The sequence below is a fragment of the Galeopterus variegatus genome, unplaced genomic scaffold, assembly GCF_000696425.1.
Source record: "Galeopterus variegatus unplaced genomic scaffold, G_variegatus-3.0.2 Scaffold409, whole genome shotgun sequence".
Lineage (NCBI taxonomy): Eukaryota > Metazoa > Chordata > Mammalia > Dermoptera > Cynocephalidae > Galeopterus > Galeopterus variegatus.
Genome location: NW_007726520.1, coordinates 554,744 through 573,920, shown reverse-complemented (window position 1 = coordinate 573,920; position 19,177 = coordinate 554,744). Strand labels below are relative to the sequence as shown.

Sequence of the window (19,177 nt, the reverse complement as noted above, 5' to 3'; positions counted from 1 at the left end):
GTGATTTATGTAAGTGGGGGAGGTGCCTCCCCACCCTCCTGGGGCTGTAGGTTCATTCATTCTCCTGGCCCTGCTTGTAACAGGGCCGCATTACTTATATTCTTTGTGCTCCCTCTCTCGCAGCAAGCAGCAGCCCCGGGAGCCCTGCCGGGGCCTAGGAGTCTGGACAGACTCGAATTAAACAAACCCTCTTTTCTCTCCTCTTTCAGTAGATCTTCCTCCCCTTCACCTCTGACCTAAGCTGTTTCATCCAAGCCAGTCCCAGACCACAAAGCACTGAGGACAAACGGCAGCAGCCCCAGCACAGGGCCACACAGGCATTAAAAATATGTTTATCTTTAATGATCCAAGATTCTGCAAGACACACTGACATACCCAGAATTGGGTGGAAATACAGCATCTCAGCAGTGCTGCTGCTAGCCTGGGAGCAGGGACTGGATGCTGGCTGAAGGACCCCCATGGTGGAGTCAATTCCAACCTCACGGGAGCCTCAGTGCCCCATCTCCATGGAAACCAGTCTGGCACTGGGATGAGACCCTATGGAGCCCGCATAAACATTTCTGAGAGGTATTTCCCATTAAAAACAACCACAGGTGCCCTCCCCCACCCAAAGCTACTGCCCAGCTTTCCATTCTCCTTATCCACCTCCATCAAGGTAGAGGAAATGGAGTGACCACATATGGACAAACAAAAGCAGACTACCTCCTACTGGGGAAGAAAAACAAAGGAAGGGAAAGGATAGCAAGAAGCTACCTCTAGCTCAGAATTCTGCCAAGACCCCAGGGTGGCTACGGCAGATGGTGGTACATGACCTCCAGAGGGCCGGTGCTACCCAAACCCCTGGGGGTACCCTTATTAGTTACTGGTGGGGGAGAGAAAAAGGCAGGTCTTCAAGGCTGCTTCTTGAGCTGCCCAATATTTGAATCAAATGGGGATGAGGCCCAGGGATGCTCTACAACCCCGGGTGGCAGTCAAACCCAGTGCCAAAAACAGCACTACCTGGGTCCCTATGTGCTGTCAGGGAGTGGGGCCCACACTCCTTCCTGGCCTGCGGGACTGTCAGAATTCCAGGCTGGGAAGAACTCCAGGGAAGGCCACGATGGGTGTGGGGAAGAGACAAACTCTTCTCCAACTGAGCATCAAAACCAAGCAAGTTCAAAGAAACTAAGCCTTGATTTGTACAGCAGCTGCTCCTGGCCAGCTCACGACAGTGGGCCTCCACCCACTCAGAGTTGGCCCAATAAAAAGCTGGGCAAAGCAGGGGCACGGCCACCCTCAGGGGCAGTGCATGGAACTCAGAAAAGTGAGTCTATTGGATACAGGAGAGAACAACAGAGCCCAAGGCCCTGCCACTTTGACATGTCCTCCACCAGCCCCATGTGCCCTGGGCACTGACCTCAAACCTGCCACAGGAGCAGCTTCCTTCAAGCTGAGTCCTGGCAGGGGAAACAGTTCCCAGGCAGAAGGTGACCCAGAAGGAGTGTCCTCTGAAGGCCCCTGACTGAGCTCTTCAGGACATGGAGAGGAGGCCACTCACCCCTGATGGCCACGCTGCAGTGCTCCCCAGTCTCTTTCTAAGAGGGAGAAGAAACTGTGGGCCCCAGGGACAGAGTGTCCTGTCTCGGAATGACAGGGCTTTCAGCAGGGGTGGGGTGTCCCAAGGCCCTCAGGCACTGTGCATCTGGATGAAGGAGAGGACATCTTCCTTGGACAGCTTTTCTGGGTCCTGGGGCTTCTGGGAGTCGTGCACACGGATGCCATCCCCCCACTCCCAGAAGAGCCGGCCATAGTAGCAGATGCTGGGAAGAAGGGCAAAGGGAAAGAGATCACAGGGCTGCATCCAGGTGACGCAGGACAAAAAGATCAACACCACCACCCCACCACTGGCAACAATGAGATGGGGATGGGTGTTCTTAAGAGTGGTAGGAGTCTTCTTTTGGCAGCCAAAAGATACCCAGTTGGCCCCAGCAACTCGATGCCTCCCAGAACCAACTTTTCCCAAACGGCTGCTGCTGCTAATTGCATCCAACTGGATTCCTATAATTACTGAGATTCCTGGTTTATCTGTCTGTACTTCTCTAATACAACAGTATTAGTGTGGTGAAAGAAACAAGTGTCAGTGGCTAATTACAGGCACATAAGGGCTGTTGTCAAAACCTCTGACAATCTGGCAAAAGGATGCTGAGTCCCAACGAGGGACAGCTGGGACCTTGAGTCCCAAGGGTCAGGGTTGCAGGCCTTCAGCATGTTCCCACCACAAGGCCAGTGTTGGAACATCATGCAAGCAGTTGCTGCTCCATGGGGCAGATGCCCTGGGCCTGGTTGGGGCCCTTCATACCCAGATCCCCCAACCATCACAGCAGGTCCAGGCATCTTTCTCCTCTCACCAAGCTTACTACCCAGGCCCAGCCACACCAACAGAGGTCACCATCCCCACCTTTGTGGCGAGGAGGGTGTTCCCAGTAGGAACAGAACTCAGCCTATCAGTCTCATGAGCCAGGTGTGCCCAGGAAAGCTGGCTGGCATCCTGGCAGGAGTATTTGGGGCTGCTGAGGAGGGCAGGCTTAGAGGAGGGCTACTTACTGAAATGGGGCAATGGAGTCTGCAGGGAGGTCGAAAGTGGAGATCTTGGTTTTCTTGTTGTGGAAGAATTTCTTCTTGAAGCTTTTGCTGAATCCCATAGTCCACGGCTCTGACAGGAGGAAGAGGGGAGGAAGCCCAGAAAGAACACAGTACCCATGGCTGATGGATCCGGCCGACATCGGGGTGTGCCTTCCTCAGCTCCTGTTCACCATTCCCAGCTCCCCACAACAGCAGATGGGTAACAGCCCGTGAGGAGGCAGCCTTCATCACCAGCCCAAAGGGGCTCCAGGAGGACAACTAAGGTAATTCTCAATGACCACACCCCAGTCCTGCCAACCAGCTAACATCTCTAGGATTCTGACAGAGGACATAGGTCTCTGTAAGCCAGAGAGCACTGAAGAAAAGGGATTCTACAAGACATACAAATGGACAGTTGCCAAGCTTGACTTTCTGGATCTGCTGCTGCCTACTGAGAAGGCCCTTTTCCTGCCACAAGAACACCATGAGTGTCTATACAAGTTAAGGTCCTCTTGCCCCATCCCCAAACCCAACACCCAGTGCCCACTAAAGAAAAGAGGCTCGAGGAACACAGAAATGCCAGTCTGGCTGCTACCCACCTTAGTAGGGAGCCCTGGGCACTGGCTCAGGCAGGGTCTGGGCCAATCACCCTGGCTGGGGGAGGGGGGGCAGCAAACAGTCACTCATCACCCACCATTCACTGTCCTGACGATGTAGAGGCCTGTGGGTACAAAGTGCCGGTCGTCCCGCCCCGTGTAGCTGAGCTTCGGGGTTCCACCAGAGCCTTTGATGATCTTCATTTCTAACCTGATTTCCCCATGTAGTTGTGCACAGAGGAGTGAAAATGTGTGTGCATGTGGGGGGTGTGGGGAGAGAGAAAGAAAGCCCTAACGTTAGTCTCTGGCTAATATCAAAATCACACCAACTACAGTATTTTATCCTGGCTTGACATAAGAAGAAACTGAGGGACAGAGATTTAAGTGAGTTGTTTCAAGCCACACGGCAAGTGAGTTAGTGGCAGTGCTGGATTTAGAACTCAGACTCTGATCTCCCAACCAAGCAATGGAGACGGGAGTGACAGATGACCCTGCTGTGTAACTGCTGTTTGGGGAGTTTCAGGGTGACACCAGTAAGGTAGAGATCTGAGACCATGAATGCCACTGGGTCTTCAGTCTACTGTCCATGGCATCACTGTGGCCACTAAAGAGTTAACAGTAACCACCTCCAGAAGAGAACTGAGACCCGGAATGAGACTCAGATCTGAGAGCACCCTGCACAACCCTAAGAATACAAAGAAGCATTTATGCCCCCTCTCCCCCTCCAGGCTCAATCTCTGGCTCAGCACTGGGAGCTAGGATTTATAGTGTTTCAAGCAGCTTGCTGCTCTGCCCCTCACAGGGACAATCGTAACTATTACAGCATCAATGAGCCTGTATTTCTGCCTGACACACACCCGCCCTCCTCTCCTCCTGACAGGATGCTGAATCAGCTCTCAGCCAGGAGGCCCTTGGCTGCAGTGGAGCCACACCGAGGCAAGTGGGGGGAGGGCGGTGTAGAGGCAGCCACTGTGGCCAACTCACCACCTCTCCCAACCAACTTATCTCTACAAAAAAATACAAGTAGAGAATGAATCCTGGACACGGCCATTCCCCCAACCCCAACTCCCTTCAAATCCTGAGCTATGCTGGTTGAGTCACTCACCTGACAAAAATCTTCTCCATCTCCTCCAATCTGTACACTTCCTTCACCCTGCGGGTAGAGGGATGGAGAGAGGACAAAGGCTTCCTGGGGGGCAACAGGAGGCTGCACCTGTCCTTGACCTCTGCTTCATGCCCTCCCTGCAACCACCCAGCCTGTCCACTGCTGTCCTACACACAAACGCTCTAGGCTACAGAGCTGCCAAGCAGCTCCACCAACAACTGTGGGTATAGATAGACAGCAGGAAGAAAGAGGAAGAAAGGTCTGGCACGCAAAGATGTCTCTGCCAGCATTCCTACCCCCAAGTCATCTTCACTGTCACCAGAGGCTAGGAAACCAAGGGCCAGGATGCTATGGGTTTTAGGCCTTCCTATAGCACAGTTACTTCTAAATAACCCTAACAATCCTAGTACCCATAAACGGTGGAGAACCCGTAATCGGGACGCCCAGCCCTCCACCTCTGGAAGGCCCTGAACATGCCTTTGTAACTGCTACTGGGTAAGGCCCCCAGAGACCCAGCCACCAGACCACAAACAATGGATGCAGGGTCCCTAGAAGCTACCTTTCAGGACCTGGCAGACAGGACATTTTAAAGTGCAGATAGAAACTGCTTTTTAGACTTTAACATAACATTTATGAAGTGTCATTCTCAATACTAGATTTAATTTTAACTAAAATTTACATTAAAGATAACAATAAAAATAACTTGAATACAGTATAAATAGACACCTCAATTTCCAGCCATAGGAAGCCCCAGAGCAAGGCTAAACAGTGCCCTTGTAATAACCTCAGACCTCAGCCTACCCTGGAAAAGTCTGTTCTCCATCTGTCTTCTCCCTGACTCTGTTCTCTTCCTGCTCTCCCCTTCAGGGCCTGAAGCTTTCACACTACCTCACGTGACAACAAACCCTGGCCTTCTCCCCAAGCACTGAGGGTCCCAATCCCTCAAATCATCCTTCTCTTTTTCATGTTCAAAACTCTCGTTCCCTCAGCACCCTTTATTACCTAAAAAAAAAAAAAAAAGAAAAGGCCAGGTGATATGCTAATGATACCCCAGTGTGAATGGGTGATTCATGAGGTATGTTAGCACTCTCAGAAGCATGTGCATCTTAAATGAGGACACCTTAACCCCTAGGAATGAGTCTCTACCTGTACAGGTCCACCCACTGTATCAGGCAGGACGGGGAGATACTGTGGGGCAAAGGAGCCACCTACCTAGCAGCCCAAAACAAATCACTCATCAAAGGCAGTCTTATCTTGAACACCAGCCTTGCCTGGTCTCCTCCCCTAAGCCCTCCCATGCCTCACAGGATTGGAGAAGCAGCAGTGGCCAGAAAGCAGCACCGGGGAAAGGGAGAGACCACATGCTCACCTGATGGGATTCATATCAGGCCGACTGGGCTTGGAAACAGCTTTCACAAATTTCTCAGCAAGCTGAATTCTACAATCCAAACAGTCTCTCAGAAGCAAGCAAGGGTGCCTTCACCAGCACACCCCTGTCCCCAATGTTTTTTCACAGGACCCATGTCCCCCAGGGAGCCCACCCTGCCCTCCTCCAGTGTTGTCTTTATTCATGCCCTCCTCCTCTCTGGATTCTGACCTCTAATTTCACTAAGAGGCGTCTTCACAAAGTTCATGGAAAGATTCATATTGTATCTTATTCTATTTTTTCCACAAACTTTTAAAAGTATCCTTGTATGTCTTGTTTGGTTTTCCTAAAGTATGCCTTCAGCTGTGCTTAGTACTTCATGTATCATCTTCACTGTATGCACCTGCCCTGTCACCCCAAACCACAGACACCATGGTGCACCCATTCAGATGAACCAACTTAAATGGGACCACCCAAGCACAGGACATTTCTTCAGAGGAAACCTCCCTCTTCCCACAGGTCACCTTCTTGCTTAACTTTAACACTAATATCACCTCAATCTGAGCAGCTGTGGCAAAATGGAGTGTGTTGGTATCTATGACAACCAGGGCACAAGCCCTAGCAAACTCTGAAGTGCCAACACCTATTTCTCACCCCGCCTTTGGGACCAGACAGTGGATGAGAGAGGGAAACTCTCAGGCTGTCCATAAGCAGAGAAGGCCTGGGTGAGGGGCCAAGCCTCAGGAGGCTGCTGACCACAGAGCTGCCTTGGCCTACCCCCACCCACCCTACCCAGGGGCCCAGGTCAGACCTCTGGTTAAAGTGCTGCTCCCGAACATCGCTGCCATTCAGCACGAGGACATCGAGGATGTGGATTGCACTAATCTTCCGCTGGGCCTTCCCCTAGAAGGACAAGTACACTGGCCACCGTGCCCACCACGGCATACTGGCCCCCAACTCTACCTACAGCTGGGGGAAGGGTAGGGCTCTAAACATAGGATAGTTCTCTTGCCTCCCCCCAACTGATTCTCAGCACCAGACTGGCCCAGGCTTCTGAGCAGAAGAAGATCGATGAGCCCACTTGAACCTCAAATCCAGGGAAGCAGCTGCCATGGTGCTCCAGCCAGGGCCTGGCTTCCCACCCTTTGCCAGCTGTTTCCAGTGACTTCTGAATGTCATCCATGTATGTGTAATTCTCAAAGTTCCTGAGAAATAACAAGTCTCTTCTTTATCAAGGGATCCCTGGTCAAATACTAAATCAGCTTCTAAAAAATACCCAGCAGGCCCATCAGGGTCCTTGATGCACAGAGATGATACAGATCTCCTCTGACACGTATGGAGACTGTGTTCCTTCCTACCTGAATCTACCATGTCTTAGAGCAACTGCTCTAGGAGAAGGAATAATCACAAAACCTTTCCCCAACCCTGGGCCCTGTCAACCACCACATAATGTAACCAAGTTAACTCAGGGCAAAGGGCCAGGCTTAGTGCTTCCCTAGTCCCCTAGCTATAGGGCTGAGTGAGCAGAACCATCTCTGACCTCCCCTTTCAGCTCATGTACAATTTCCACAGAGAGCAGAGTGTCCCGGGGTAGCTCTGTCTTCAGGTCCAGCTTGACCCAGCGGTCTGATTGGCGGCCATCCCATGTGTAGATCTGGGACTTCTGTGGGCAGAAAGTGCTGGGTCAGGCAGTCAAGGAGACTGAGGGATGAAAGGGTCAGTTCTCGAAAGGGCTTTTAGTTGGCAGCTACAAGCTGATAGGGCGGGAAATTTCAGAAGAAAATGTCTAGGAGAGATTATGTTTATTTTATTTCAGTGATAATGACAATGGTATTTTCCACTGCCTCAGCAGAAGAGAAGAAAAGATCTGGCTCAGTCCCCTTCAGAGGGAACCATTCAAAAGACCTAGGTCCATGATTAGTGGCCCTTGAGAAAGATCCAGCTTGGTTTATTTCTGGAGTGGGTTTGGTGAAGGATCCAGAGAGCAGAAGAGGAGAGAGAAAATAAAAGGATAACAAAGTGTAAGAGGACACAAAAAAGTAATTAAAGAGAAGAAATCAAATTACATAAAAAGACAAATCAGAGTTGAAAGAAAAAGCAATGACTACCCAACTAAGAAACAGAACTTGCCAAGGTTTTCCCTCACCTCATTTTAGACTCCAAGGGCCCCAGGGTAAGGACAGGGGGTGTCTTTGCAAGACAGGGGATGGCATGGGGTGGTGGTAGTGTTGCAAAAAAACAGCTGCATGGGATTCAGCCAGGTTACCCTGACTATGTTACCAGCCTGGGAAGCTCCGCATCACAAGAAAAGCAGAAGTGCTCCCTTTAGCAATGCACAGAGTTGAAGAAACAAATACATGAATAAATGAAAGAATGAATGAATGACACTTGGCAAACTCAGAGGAAGAAAGGGAATGAAGTTTCAAGAAATACCTTCACTAGGGTCAAAGCCCCAGCTCCTTGGTGCCAAGAGAACATGCACTGAATGTGACAGGCAGCTATCCAGATTCCCACAGACAGGGACAATTGTGCTATCCCAACCTGGCTAGGAAGCCAGCAGCAGACTTACCCCCAGGCCAATGAGGAACTTCTGCTCGCTGCCAGATACCATGCAGCGGTAGTCGAACACAGGGCGGATCTTCTCCAAGGTTTTGGAGGTGAGCAGTGTGGGCTTGTAGCTGAAGATGTCAATCTCAGTGCCCTGCAGTCACAGGTCAGAGAAAACACTGCTGGGTTGGGAGAAGGACAGGCACTCAGTAAGGGTGCCTGATGGGGGTGAGGGCAGGCTGGGAGAGGCAAGGGACAGGAAGAACTTGCTCTCTGAAACATGCTCCCCTGCACCCTCTTCCCTACCTAACCATGCACTAAATGGGATCTATTTCCAGCTGCTTGGAGCGTTCCTTTAGGACCTATTAGGAGAGGCTGAGAAAGGAACACCAAGTCCCTGAGTACAGATCAATTTACCAGAGCTATAAGGAAATGTCACCAGAATATAAAAGCCGCCCCTTCAATAAAACTGAAGGCAAGGATTCTCCAACAGTTGGTTTGAGAGCAGTTAAGTGATCTCTCCACCCCATTCAGAAAAATGTACACATGCTTTTCTTTTGAAGCCATCTTGAACCTCAGTCTCTAGTCACCGACCCTACAAAACCAGCACAATGGCCCAGGGAAAGGCTGGAGAAAAAAAAGGTGGTAGAAAAAAACAGGGAAGAAGAACTCCAAGGACTAGCTCACCAGGAACAAGACAGGGATCCTGGGGTAAGGCCGGCCCTGATGTGGGCTCTCTGGCAGCTCCCTTGGCCTCTGCCTAGCTCCCCTGCCTAAGATCATCCCACATTCCATGTCTTCTCTGCAGGAAAATCCTACAGGACCCTCAACTTGCCAGGGCATGACAGCCAGCACCACTCTTTAGGGCTAAACACAAGAACATCTCAGGGCGAGAACCTTCAGTTGGCCTGATGTGCTCTTGGGGAACTCAACGCCCTATACCAAATGTTCACACCAGCAATGGCCTCCACCCTGTCACTCAGAGCTCTGGGGGATGCCTACACAAGCCCTCTGGAGGCCACGCATCTCCAGTGCCTCAGTGATACCTTCCACATCTAGAGTTAGGCCTCCAACTTTTTATTTCCCCCACAGATACCAGACTCACCTGGATAAGCTCAAAGAACTTAGATTTTGGATCTGAGGAAGAGGGAGCAACTCGAGCCTGGTCTGGGATCTGAAATGAGACAGGAAAGAGCTTTGATTTTCAAATGCCCTTTTGACCGAGGCTGTGTGTGTATGTAGGTGAGGGGATAGGTTCAGACTGAGGAAGAGAAATGGCACATAACAAAGGAGGATGGAAAGAGGGGGATAGAGTCACTGCTCCCTTTCAGAACCTGTGGTAGCACACCCCAAAGGCCACTTCCCTTTTTCTGGAGTGCTTTGTGGTCAGTGTTGCCACAGAGGGTCACCAACAGCAAAATAAAGCCTGTCCACCCACCACCACTGTCCTTTCTGACCCAGCTGTAGGGCCAAACTAGTAGTGAAAAGGCCAAGGAGGTAACTCGCAACAATCCTGAGACATCCAGCTCTGGGATGCTGTAAGGTTACCAGACATTTTCAGATAGAGGAGACCCTAAAGTGACACAGTTAGGAGCCAATCCCATTCCTCTCTACAGCTTCCAGGTCCTGGAGCAACAATGGGCTGGAGAAGATGCTCACCTCCCACAGTCGAAGGCACTCTTTCCGGATCTCTGCCTGCCGAGGCTCACTCAGGGTCCTGGGAAAACGAAGCCAACAAGTGATTCAAACCTCCAAGAGGCACAGGAGTGTGCCCCTGTGCACCCCTCAGAACCCCATGAATGAACATGTGAGTGCACATATGGAGGCCATGCTGCCACTGGCCGAGGGTGCTAACAATACTCTCTCCTCTTGAAGACAGGAGCTGAGATGTATGGGATTACCTCCCCTTCCCACCACAACAGGAAGGGAGGAGACTACCCTCCTGACCACCTGACTGCCAGGGTCCTCTACACACCTCTCTTCTGATCACCCATCAGCACGTCTGGCTCCTCCTCTGCTGACACAGGCCACATTAAGCCCCTCCCAGTGGATGTCACTATAACCCACAAAGCTGAACTAGCTTATGTTCACCTAACCAGAGGATTTCCCTGACCAGTCCTACCGTCCTCTCTTGATCACTCTACTCTGTGTCCCCTGAACATTATGTAATCCATATGTGCTGTGCCAACCTATTCCCTCTGATGTACTGTTAATAACTTTTCCTGTATCCTTTTCCTGCATTACTCTTCTCTGCTCAAAGATGACATAAAGTCTTTGAGGACAGAGTTTATGCCATATGCTTCCCTGGCATCTTTCAGAGACCACAGCAGAGTATGAAATAAAAGAGGTGTTTTTAAATGTTTGCTGAAATGAAAAAAACAAAAAGCTCGGGGGCAGGAGCAAAGGAAGATCCTCCCTTGAAATATGTAAATTCTGAATAGTGGGCAACACTCACGCATCTTGAACAAAGGCACGGATTTTGGCCAGAGCTTTGATCTGCAGACTACAGTGGCTAGGAGAAAAAAAAAATGATTTAATCTCAGAAGGATTACTAAAAACGACAGCCAAATGACATCCAGATAGAGGTTAGCTGGAGCAGTGGCCATCTATACTTGGGGGAGGGGCTGGAGAGTTGAGAGAACCACCCCCCACCCCCGAGTTGCAGTTACATGGGGCTACTGAAGGCTGAGGGTAAAGCAGAAGAACTGATTCAAACCCTCCAGACGCTAAGCTCCCAGGTTTGGCTATAAGGAAGATTCTGATGCCACCCTTAAGTAATTTGAAAGTAGTGGTGAACTGATTCTAAATAAAGCAACAGTAAAGCCCAGACCCAGTTCAACTACAGACTCAATCCATCTACAATGACTCAACCCATCTAAATTAACAGCTGCTCTTCTACATTAGTCTCCACTGTTCTTTTACATACAATGTCTGACATTTAATAAAAAATTATGAGGCATGCAATGAAGCAAGAAAATGTGACCCACTGATAAGAGGAAACACTGCCCAATAGAACAAGACCCAGAGATGACCCAAATGTTGACATTCTCCAATAAAGTCTTAAAAATAACTGTGATAAACATGTTAAATGATCTAGTGGAAAAGGTGGACAACATATATTAAAAAATGGAGAATTTAAGCAAAGACACATACACTGTATTTTAAAAAGGCAAAGAAAAATTCCAGAAATAAAAAATATTACATTAGAGATGAATAATTATTTTGATGGGCTTATTAGCATAGTAGAGAAAAGAATCAGTGAACTAGAGGACACACAAGTCAACAGAAACCCAAACTGAAACATAAAGAGGTAAAAAAAACGTAACAGAACATTTAAGGTCTGTGGGACAATAACAAGCTGTTTATCATAAATATAATTGGAGTCTCAGCAGCAGAGAAAAGAATAGGACAAAAATATTGACAAGATAATGGCCAAGAAATTTCCCAAATTTCTGAATAAAATCAATCCCCCAGTCCAAGGTCAGTGAACCCCAAGCAGGATAAATTCAAAGAAAATTACATATGCATATATCAAGGTCAATCTGCTGAAATAAAAGATAAAGACAAAAACCTTAAAAGCAGCCAAAGGAAAAAGACACATGACACACAGAAACAATGATAAGAATAATGGCTGACTTCTCACCAAAAAGAAGGGAGACAGAGAACCATGGAAAATATCTTTAAAGTCCTAGAAAAAAAAAAACCTGTCAACCCCAAATTCCATATCCAGTAAAAATATCCTTCAAAAATGAAAGGGAAATACATTTTTAAACAGACAAAAGCTGAAGGAATCATCTCCAGAAGACTTGCATGACAAAAATAGGCAAAACAAAATTCTTTAGGCTTGAAGAGAAATGATGCCAAACAGAAACCTGGTTTTACAGGGGGGAATGAAGAATACTAGGAAGGGTAAATATGCCAGTAAATATCAAGGACCATTTTTAAGAAAAAATTATATATAAATATATGTATGTGTGTGTATCTTTAAGTCTCCTTAAAAGACTACAGACTGTTTAAAGTAAAAATCCTAACAATATAAAGTAGGGTTTATATAAAAACAAGAACACAGAGGCAGAAGAACAGTAACTGCATGTATACTGTTGTAAAGTTCTGACATTGTTCATGAAGCAGAATATTTTTGGAAGGGATAATATGATGAATTAAAGATAAATATTATAATCTCTAGAGCAACAACTAAAATATAATGTAAAAGCCATTAAAAAAAACCCAAGGAGAGGGCCGGCCTGGTGGCGCACTGCTATAGTGCGCCGCTTGGGAAGCGCGGCGGCGCTCCCGCTGAGGGTTCGGATCCCACATACGGACCGGTTCCCACTCACTGGATGAGCAAGGCGCGGGGGCAACCGAGGGCTGCGTTCCCGTTGCCGGTCCCGGTCCGGTGCGGGGGCGACACTGAGGGTTGCGATCCGTTGCTGGACACAGAAAAAGACAAAAAAAAAAAAAAAAAAAAAAAACCCAAGGAGATAAAAAGAAGTACTAAAAAATATTTAATTAGCCTCCCAAAAAAGGAGGGAAGAAAGGAACAGAGGAATAAAGAGCAGACTGGATAAACAGAAATCAACAACCAAGACAAGGGATCACACTCAAACATATTAATAATTACACTGAATGTACATGTACTAACCATCCCAATTAAAAGGCAGAGACTTTTATCCAGGTCAGATTGAGCAACAAGGTAAGACCCAACCATATGTTGTTTACTAGAAACACATTTAACCATAAAGAAAAGACAGGTTGAAAACAAAAGGACAAAAAATGACAGACTATGCAAACACTAAGCTAAAGAAAGCTGATGTGGCTATATTAATATCAAACAAAGTAGAATATTACTAGAGATAAGATATTTCGGCCGGCCCGGTGGCGCACTGGATTGTGCGCCGCTTGGGAAGCGCGGCAGCGCTCCCGCCCGAGGGTTCGGATCCCACATACAGACCGGTTCCCGCTCGCTGGCTGAGCAAGGCACGGGGGCAACACCGGGGGTTGTGATCCCGTTGCCGGTCCCGGTCCGGTGCGGGGGCAACACTGAGGGTTGCAATCCGTTGCCGGACACGGAAAAAGACAAAAAAAAAAAAAAGATATTTCATAATGATAAAAGTTCTATTCATCAGGAAGACAAAACAATCTTAAGTGTGCATATGCCTAATAGCAAAGATCCCAAATATATAAAGTAAAAACTGGCAAAAATAAAGGAAGAAATAGACAAATCAATAATCATAGTTAAAGACTTTAACTCTCTTTGCAATTGACAGAATAAGCAGTTAAAATATCAGTTAAGATATAGAAGATTTGAAAAACACTATGAACTAATTTGACCAAATTAATTATAGACAACTACACCAAGCAACAGCAGTTGCAATGTTCACCAGGATAGAGCACATGATAGGCCATAAAATAGCCTCAATAAATTTGAAAGAATCGAAATCATATAGAGTACATTCTCTGAGTACAATGGGACTAAATCTAATAGATATTGTAAAAATCCCAAATTATCTGGATATTAAACACCACACATATACATAATCAATGAATCAAAGAACCAATCACAAGGAAAAGTTTAAATATTTGGGGCCGACCCTGTGGCTCACTCGGGTGAGTGCGGCACTGGGAGCGCAGCAGCGCTCCCGCCGCAGGTTCGGATCCTATATAGGGATGGCCGGTGCACTCACTGGCTGAGCGTGGTGTGGGCGACACCAAGCCAAGGGTTGCGATCCCCTTACTGGTCACGCAAAAACAAAAAGAAAAAAATAAATAAATAAAAAATAAATATTTGATCCACAGGATAACGAAAAGACATATCAAAATGTAGGAGATTCAGCTAAAGCAGTCCTCAAAGGGAAATTTATAGCATTAAAAAAAATTATATACATACATAAATGAAAAGAAGAAAGATCTAAAATCAAAGAAACTTAAAGAAGAAGAGTATATTAAGCCCAAAGGAAGTAAAAGAAAGGAAGTAAAATAAGAGTGGAAATTCATAAAAAGAAAACAGACAATAAAGAAAATCAACCAGGTAAGAAGTTAGTTCTTTACAAGATCAATAAAACTGATAAACTCCTAGTAAAATTGGTTAAGAATAAAAGAGAGAAAACATAATACCAATATAAAAAATGATAGAAAGAATATTATTAGAGATCCTACAGACACTAAAGGATAAGGTGACTTTATGAATAACTTTATGCCAATAAATTAAACACCTTAGATGAAATGAACAATTAATTGAAAGACACAAATTCAATGAAAACCCACAACAAAAAAACAGAAAATCTATATACAGAGACCTATATTCAATTTCTGTTAAGAAACTGAATTTTAAAACTTCCCATAAAGCAACTTGCAGGCTCAAATGGCTCTAGTGGTAAATTCTATAAAAAATTTAAAAAAAATAAAAACTACTAAATCTTACATAAATTTCATAAAATTCAAGAGGAAACTGTTCCCAAGTCATTTTATGAGACCAGCATAACCCTGATAACTAAACCAGACTAAGATTTCAAAAGAATACAGAATTAAAGATTAATATCCCTCATGAATATAGACACTAAAATCCTTAATAAAATATTAGTAAATCAAATATACCAATATATAAAAGTGGCAATATTTGTATATCATGACCAACTGGAGTTTATCCCAAAAATGCAAGATTTCTTTACCATTCAAAAAAATCACTCAACATAATTCACTACATTACTGGAATAAAGAAGAAAAATAATATGGTAATTTCTATGAATACAGAAAAAGTATTTGACAAAATTAAACATCCATTCATGATCAAAAATTCTCAGCAAACTACGAAGAGAAGAAAACTTTGTCAACCTGAGAAAAGACATCTACAAAAAAACATAGAGCTTATACTTATCATACTTAATGGTTAAACACTTTCCACTTAAAATGAGGAACAAGGAAAAAATGTCTGCTCTCACCATTTGAACACTGTCCTGGAGGAACCAGAGCAATAAGGCAAGAAAAAGAAATAAAAGGCATACAAATTGGTAAGGAAAGAATAAAACTATCTTTATGTGTACAAGGCATGATTTTGTATGTAAAAAATCTTAAAGAACCTATCAAAATCTACTAGCCCTAATAAATAAATTAGATATTCTCACAGGATACATTCAATATACAAATATCAATTGTATTTCCATATACTAGCAATCAGCAAATGGAAAATAAAATTTCAAAAATACCATTTACAATAGCATCCAACCCCATAAAATTCTTAGGGATAAATTTAAGAAAGGACACATAAGGCCTCTACTCTGAAAACTATAAAACATTGCTGAGCGACAGTAAAGACAATCTAAATAAAGGAATAGATGTTTCTTGTTCATGGATGGGAGGATTGAATATTGTTAAGATGTCAATTCTCCCTAAATTGATCTGTAAATTCAGTGTGATCTCCATCAAAACTCCAGCAGGCTTTCTGTAGAATCTGACAAGCTGATTCTAAAATTTATATGGAAATGCAAAAAAACCTAGACTAGCAAAAACAATCTTGAGAAAGAAGAACATACACTACCTGACCTCAAGACTTCTTTTGTCTAAGTACAGTCATCAAGACAGTATGGTACTGGAAAAAGGACAAACAGGTTAATGGAACAGAGCAGAAAGCCCTGGAATAGACCACACATACACAGTCAAATCGTTTCCAACAGTGCCAAAGAAATTAAATTGGACAAGTATTTTCAACAAATGGCAGTGGAACAACTAGATATCTGTAAGTAAAAAAAGAACCTTGATCCCTGTGTCATGCCACACTTAAAAATTAATTTCAGGTATATCATAGACCTAAATATAAAAACTAAAACTATGACTTTAGTGTACAGGTAACGAATTTTTAGATAGAAAACAAAAATCACTAACCAAAAGAAAAAATTGGGGCCGGCCCGTGGCTCACTCAGGAGAGTGCGGTGCTGATAACACCAAGGCCCCGGGTTCGGATCCCATATAGGGATGGCCGGTTAGCTCATTGGGTGAGTGTGGTGCTGACAACACCAAGTCAAGGGTTAAGATCCCCTTACTGGTCATCTTTTAAAAAAATAAAAAATAAAAAAATAAAAAAATTGGTAAACTGGAATTCATCATTAAAATTTAAAACTTGAAAGGAATTTGGAAAGAAAAGCAAAACTATCACACTTTGCAGATAATATGATCTTATTATATGTAGAAAAACCAAAAGAGTTCACCCCCCAAAAATTGTTATAAGTAATAAATGAATTTAGGCAACTTGCAAGATAGAACATCAACACATGAAAATCAGTCACATTTTTCTGTATCCTAACAATGAATAATCCCAAAAGGAAATTAAGAAAACAATTGAATTTACAACAGCATCAAAAAGAATAAAATACTTAGAAATAAATTAAATCAAGGATGTAAAAGACTTGTACACTAAAAACTACAAAACACTGTTGAAAGAAATTAAAGACATAAATAAAAGGAAACACCATGTATTCATGGATTGGAATACTTGTCATTGTCATGATGACAATACTACCCAAAGTAACCTACATATTAAATGCAGTCCCTATCAAAATTCAAATGGCAGTTTTGGGAGCAACAGAAAAACCTACACTAAAATACATGTAGAATCTTAATGGACCCCAAATAGCCAAGAATCTTGAAAATAACAAGCAAAGTTAGAAGATACACTTCCTGATTTCAAAACTTACTACAAAGCTACAGTAATCAAAACAATGTGGTACTGACATAGACAGACATATAAACCAATGTAATAGAGAGCTCATTAATAAACTCACATATATGGTCAAATAATTTTTGGCAAAGGTGCCAAGACCATTCAATGAGGAAAGGACAAACATTTCAAAAAAATGGTGCTGGGAAAACTGGATATCCACATGCAAAAAGAATGAAGTTGAACATTTACTTAACACTATATACAAAAATTAACTCAAAATGGATCAAAGAACTAAATGTAAGACCTAAAAAAATATAAAACTCTTAGAAGAAAACATAGAGCATTAGAGCTAGCAATGACTTCCTAGATTGACACCAAAGGCACAGGCAATAAGAGAAGACATAGGTAAACTGGACAGCTCAACAAAAAAAACCTAGCCAAAAAATGGACAAAAGATGTGAATAGACATTTCTCCAAAGAGATATACAAATGGCCCATAAGCACATGAAAAGTAGCCATTAGGAAAATACAAATCAAAACTACAATGAGATAACACTTCACACACATTAGAATGGCTATTATCAAAAAAATGGAAAATAACAAGTGTTAGTGAGGATGCGGAGAAATTGGAATCTCACACACTGCTGATGGGAATGTAAAATGGTGCAGCTGCTGTAGAAAAGAGCACGGTGGTTCCTCTAAAAAATAAGCACCATGTAATCCAGCAATTCCACTTCAAGGTATATTTCAAAAGAATTAAAAGCAGGGGGCCGGCCCAGTGGCGCACTGCTACAGTGCGCCGCTTGGGAGCGCAGCAGCGCTCCCACCGAGGGTTCGGATCCCACATACAGACCGGTTCCCGCTCACTGACTGAGCGAGGGGCGGGCGCAGCACCGAGGGTTGCGATCCCGTTGCCGGTCCCGGTCCGGTACGGGCGCGACAGTGAGGGTTGCGGTCCGTTGCCGGACACGAAAAAAGACAAAAAGGAAAAAAAAAAAAAAAGAATTAAAAGCAGGAACTCAAACTGATACTCCCACACCAAGGCACAGTACTATTTGTTACATCTATCACTGTGTAATGGAGACACAAGAGTGATTATTCAAAGCAAATACCAATGCAATGAGAAGCCCGAAGGGACTGCATCAAGATGACTCCTTTTAGGAAGGAGAAGCAAGGTACAGCCCTGACTCAATTTTTGCCTCAGTTTTTATTGTAAAGACAAGGAAGTTACAGAAAAAAAAACAAATAGTTAATCATAGTAAGAACATAAAAAAACTGGCTATGTAACAATTTATATCCAAGCATGCATGGTTCAAAATAGTTTAAACAATATACCATCAAAAGAGTCATAATTCTTTTTTTTTTTTTCCTTTTTGTCTTTTTTCGTGTCCGGCAATGGATCGCAACCCTCAGTGTTGCGCCCGCACTGGACCGGGACCGGCAACGGGATCGCAACCCTTGGTGTTGCGCCCACACCTCGCTCAGCCAGTGAGCGGGAACCGGTCTGTATGTGGGATCCGAACCCTCGGCAGGAGCGCCGCCGCACTCTCAAGCGGCACACTGTAGCAGTGCGCCACCGGGCCGGCCCCAAAAGAGTCATAATTCTAAACTATGTGACGTGCCAAAGAAACAAGATAATCATTAAAGTGCCTGACTTCTTAGGAAACTTAAAGAAACAGCTTAAAGCAAATGTGGAACGACCCCCATGTACTAACTAATCTAGCAGAATGTCCTTGGAAATCTTAACTCACATATTTTCCCATCATTCAAGTTTTGCTGTATTAAAGGTTATTACCCTCAGAATAATCCCTGTTCTGCTTCAGTTCTCTTGTTCACATTAAAGGCCTTAGTCCTGTGTAAGTTTCCTTCTTACAAAATCTTCCAATGAACCCATTATATTAACAGTGTTATACAATCCCTTACCTAAACAGTGATTAGAATTGATTAGATGGGCTCTTGCCCCTTATCTGTAGGCTCTTGCCTCCTAGCTAAGGACTTTTGTCCCATACATGCATTACCTAAAAACCCTATGCTAAAAATCAACTGAGAATCAACATATACTTGATTAGAATTGATTAGATGGGCTTTTGCTCCTAGTTGTAGGCCATTGCCTCCTAGCTGAGGACTTTTGTCCAGTACATGCATTACCTAAAAACCCTACCTAATAATCAAATAAGAATCAAGATTTCTAACCCTCTACAACTATTATTCACAATAACTAAAAGGTGGATACAACCCAAATGTCCATCAACAGATTCATGAACAAAATGTGCTATATACACACAGTGAAATATTTTTAAAACTTAAAA

General features: G+C 44.5%; 1 protein-coding gene across 2 annotated transcripts in view; it reads right to left on the bottom strand.

Moving 5' to 3' along the window:
* Positions 1-318: 318 nt before the first annotated feature.
* Positions 319-19,177, bottom strand: part of CMTR1 (cap methyltransferase 1) — a 59,454-nt gene continuing 40,595 nt past the window's right edge. The window contains exons 14-24 of one of the 2 annotated variants that reach the window (XM_008568435.1): positions 10,671-10,727; positions 9,875-9,932; positions 9,321-9,389; positions 8,238-8,369; positions 7,209-7,331; positions 6,480-6,571; positions 5,672-5,740; positions 4,303-4,350; positions 3,296-3,408; positions 2,584-2,692; positions 319-1,799 (exon numbers count right to left, since the gene is read on the bottom strand). In XM_008568435.1, the coding sequence (XP_008566657.1) occupies positions 1,667-1,799; positions 2,584-2,692; positions 3,296-3,408; positions 4,303-4,350; positions 5,672-5,740; positions 6,480-6,571; positions 7,209-7,331; positions 8,238-8,369; positions 9,321-9,389; positions 9,875-9,932; positions 10,671-10,727 (1,003 nt within the window). In that variant the 3' untranslated portion in view covers positions 319-1,666. Of the gene's footprint in view, positions 1,800-2,583; positions 2,785-3,295; positions 3,409-4,302; positions 4,351-5,671; positions 5,741-6,479; positions 6,572-7,208; positions 7,332-8,237; positions 8,370-9,320; positions 9,390-9,874; positions 9,933-10,670; positions 10,728-19,177 lie in introns of both variants that reach the window. The other variant, XM_008568434.1, reaches the window with a different exon arrangement.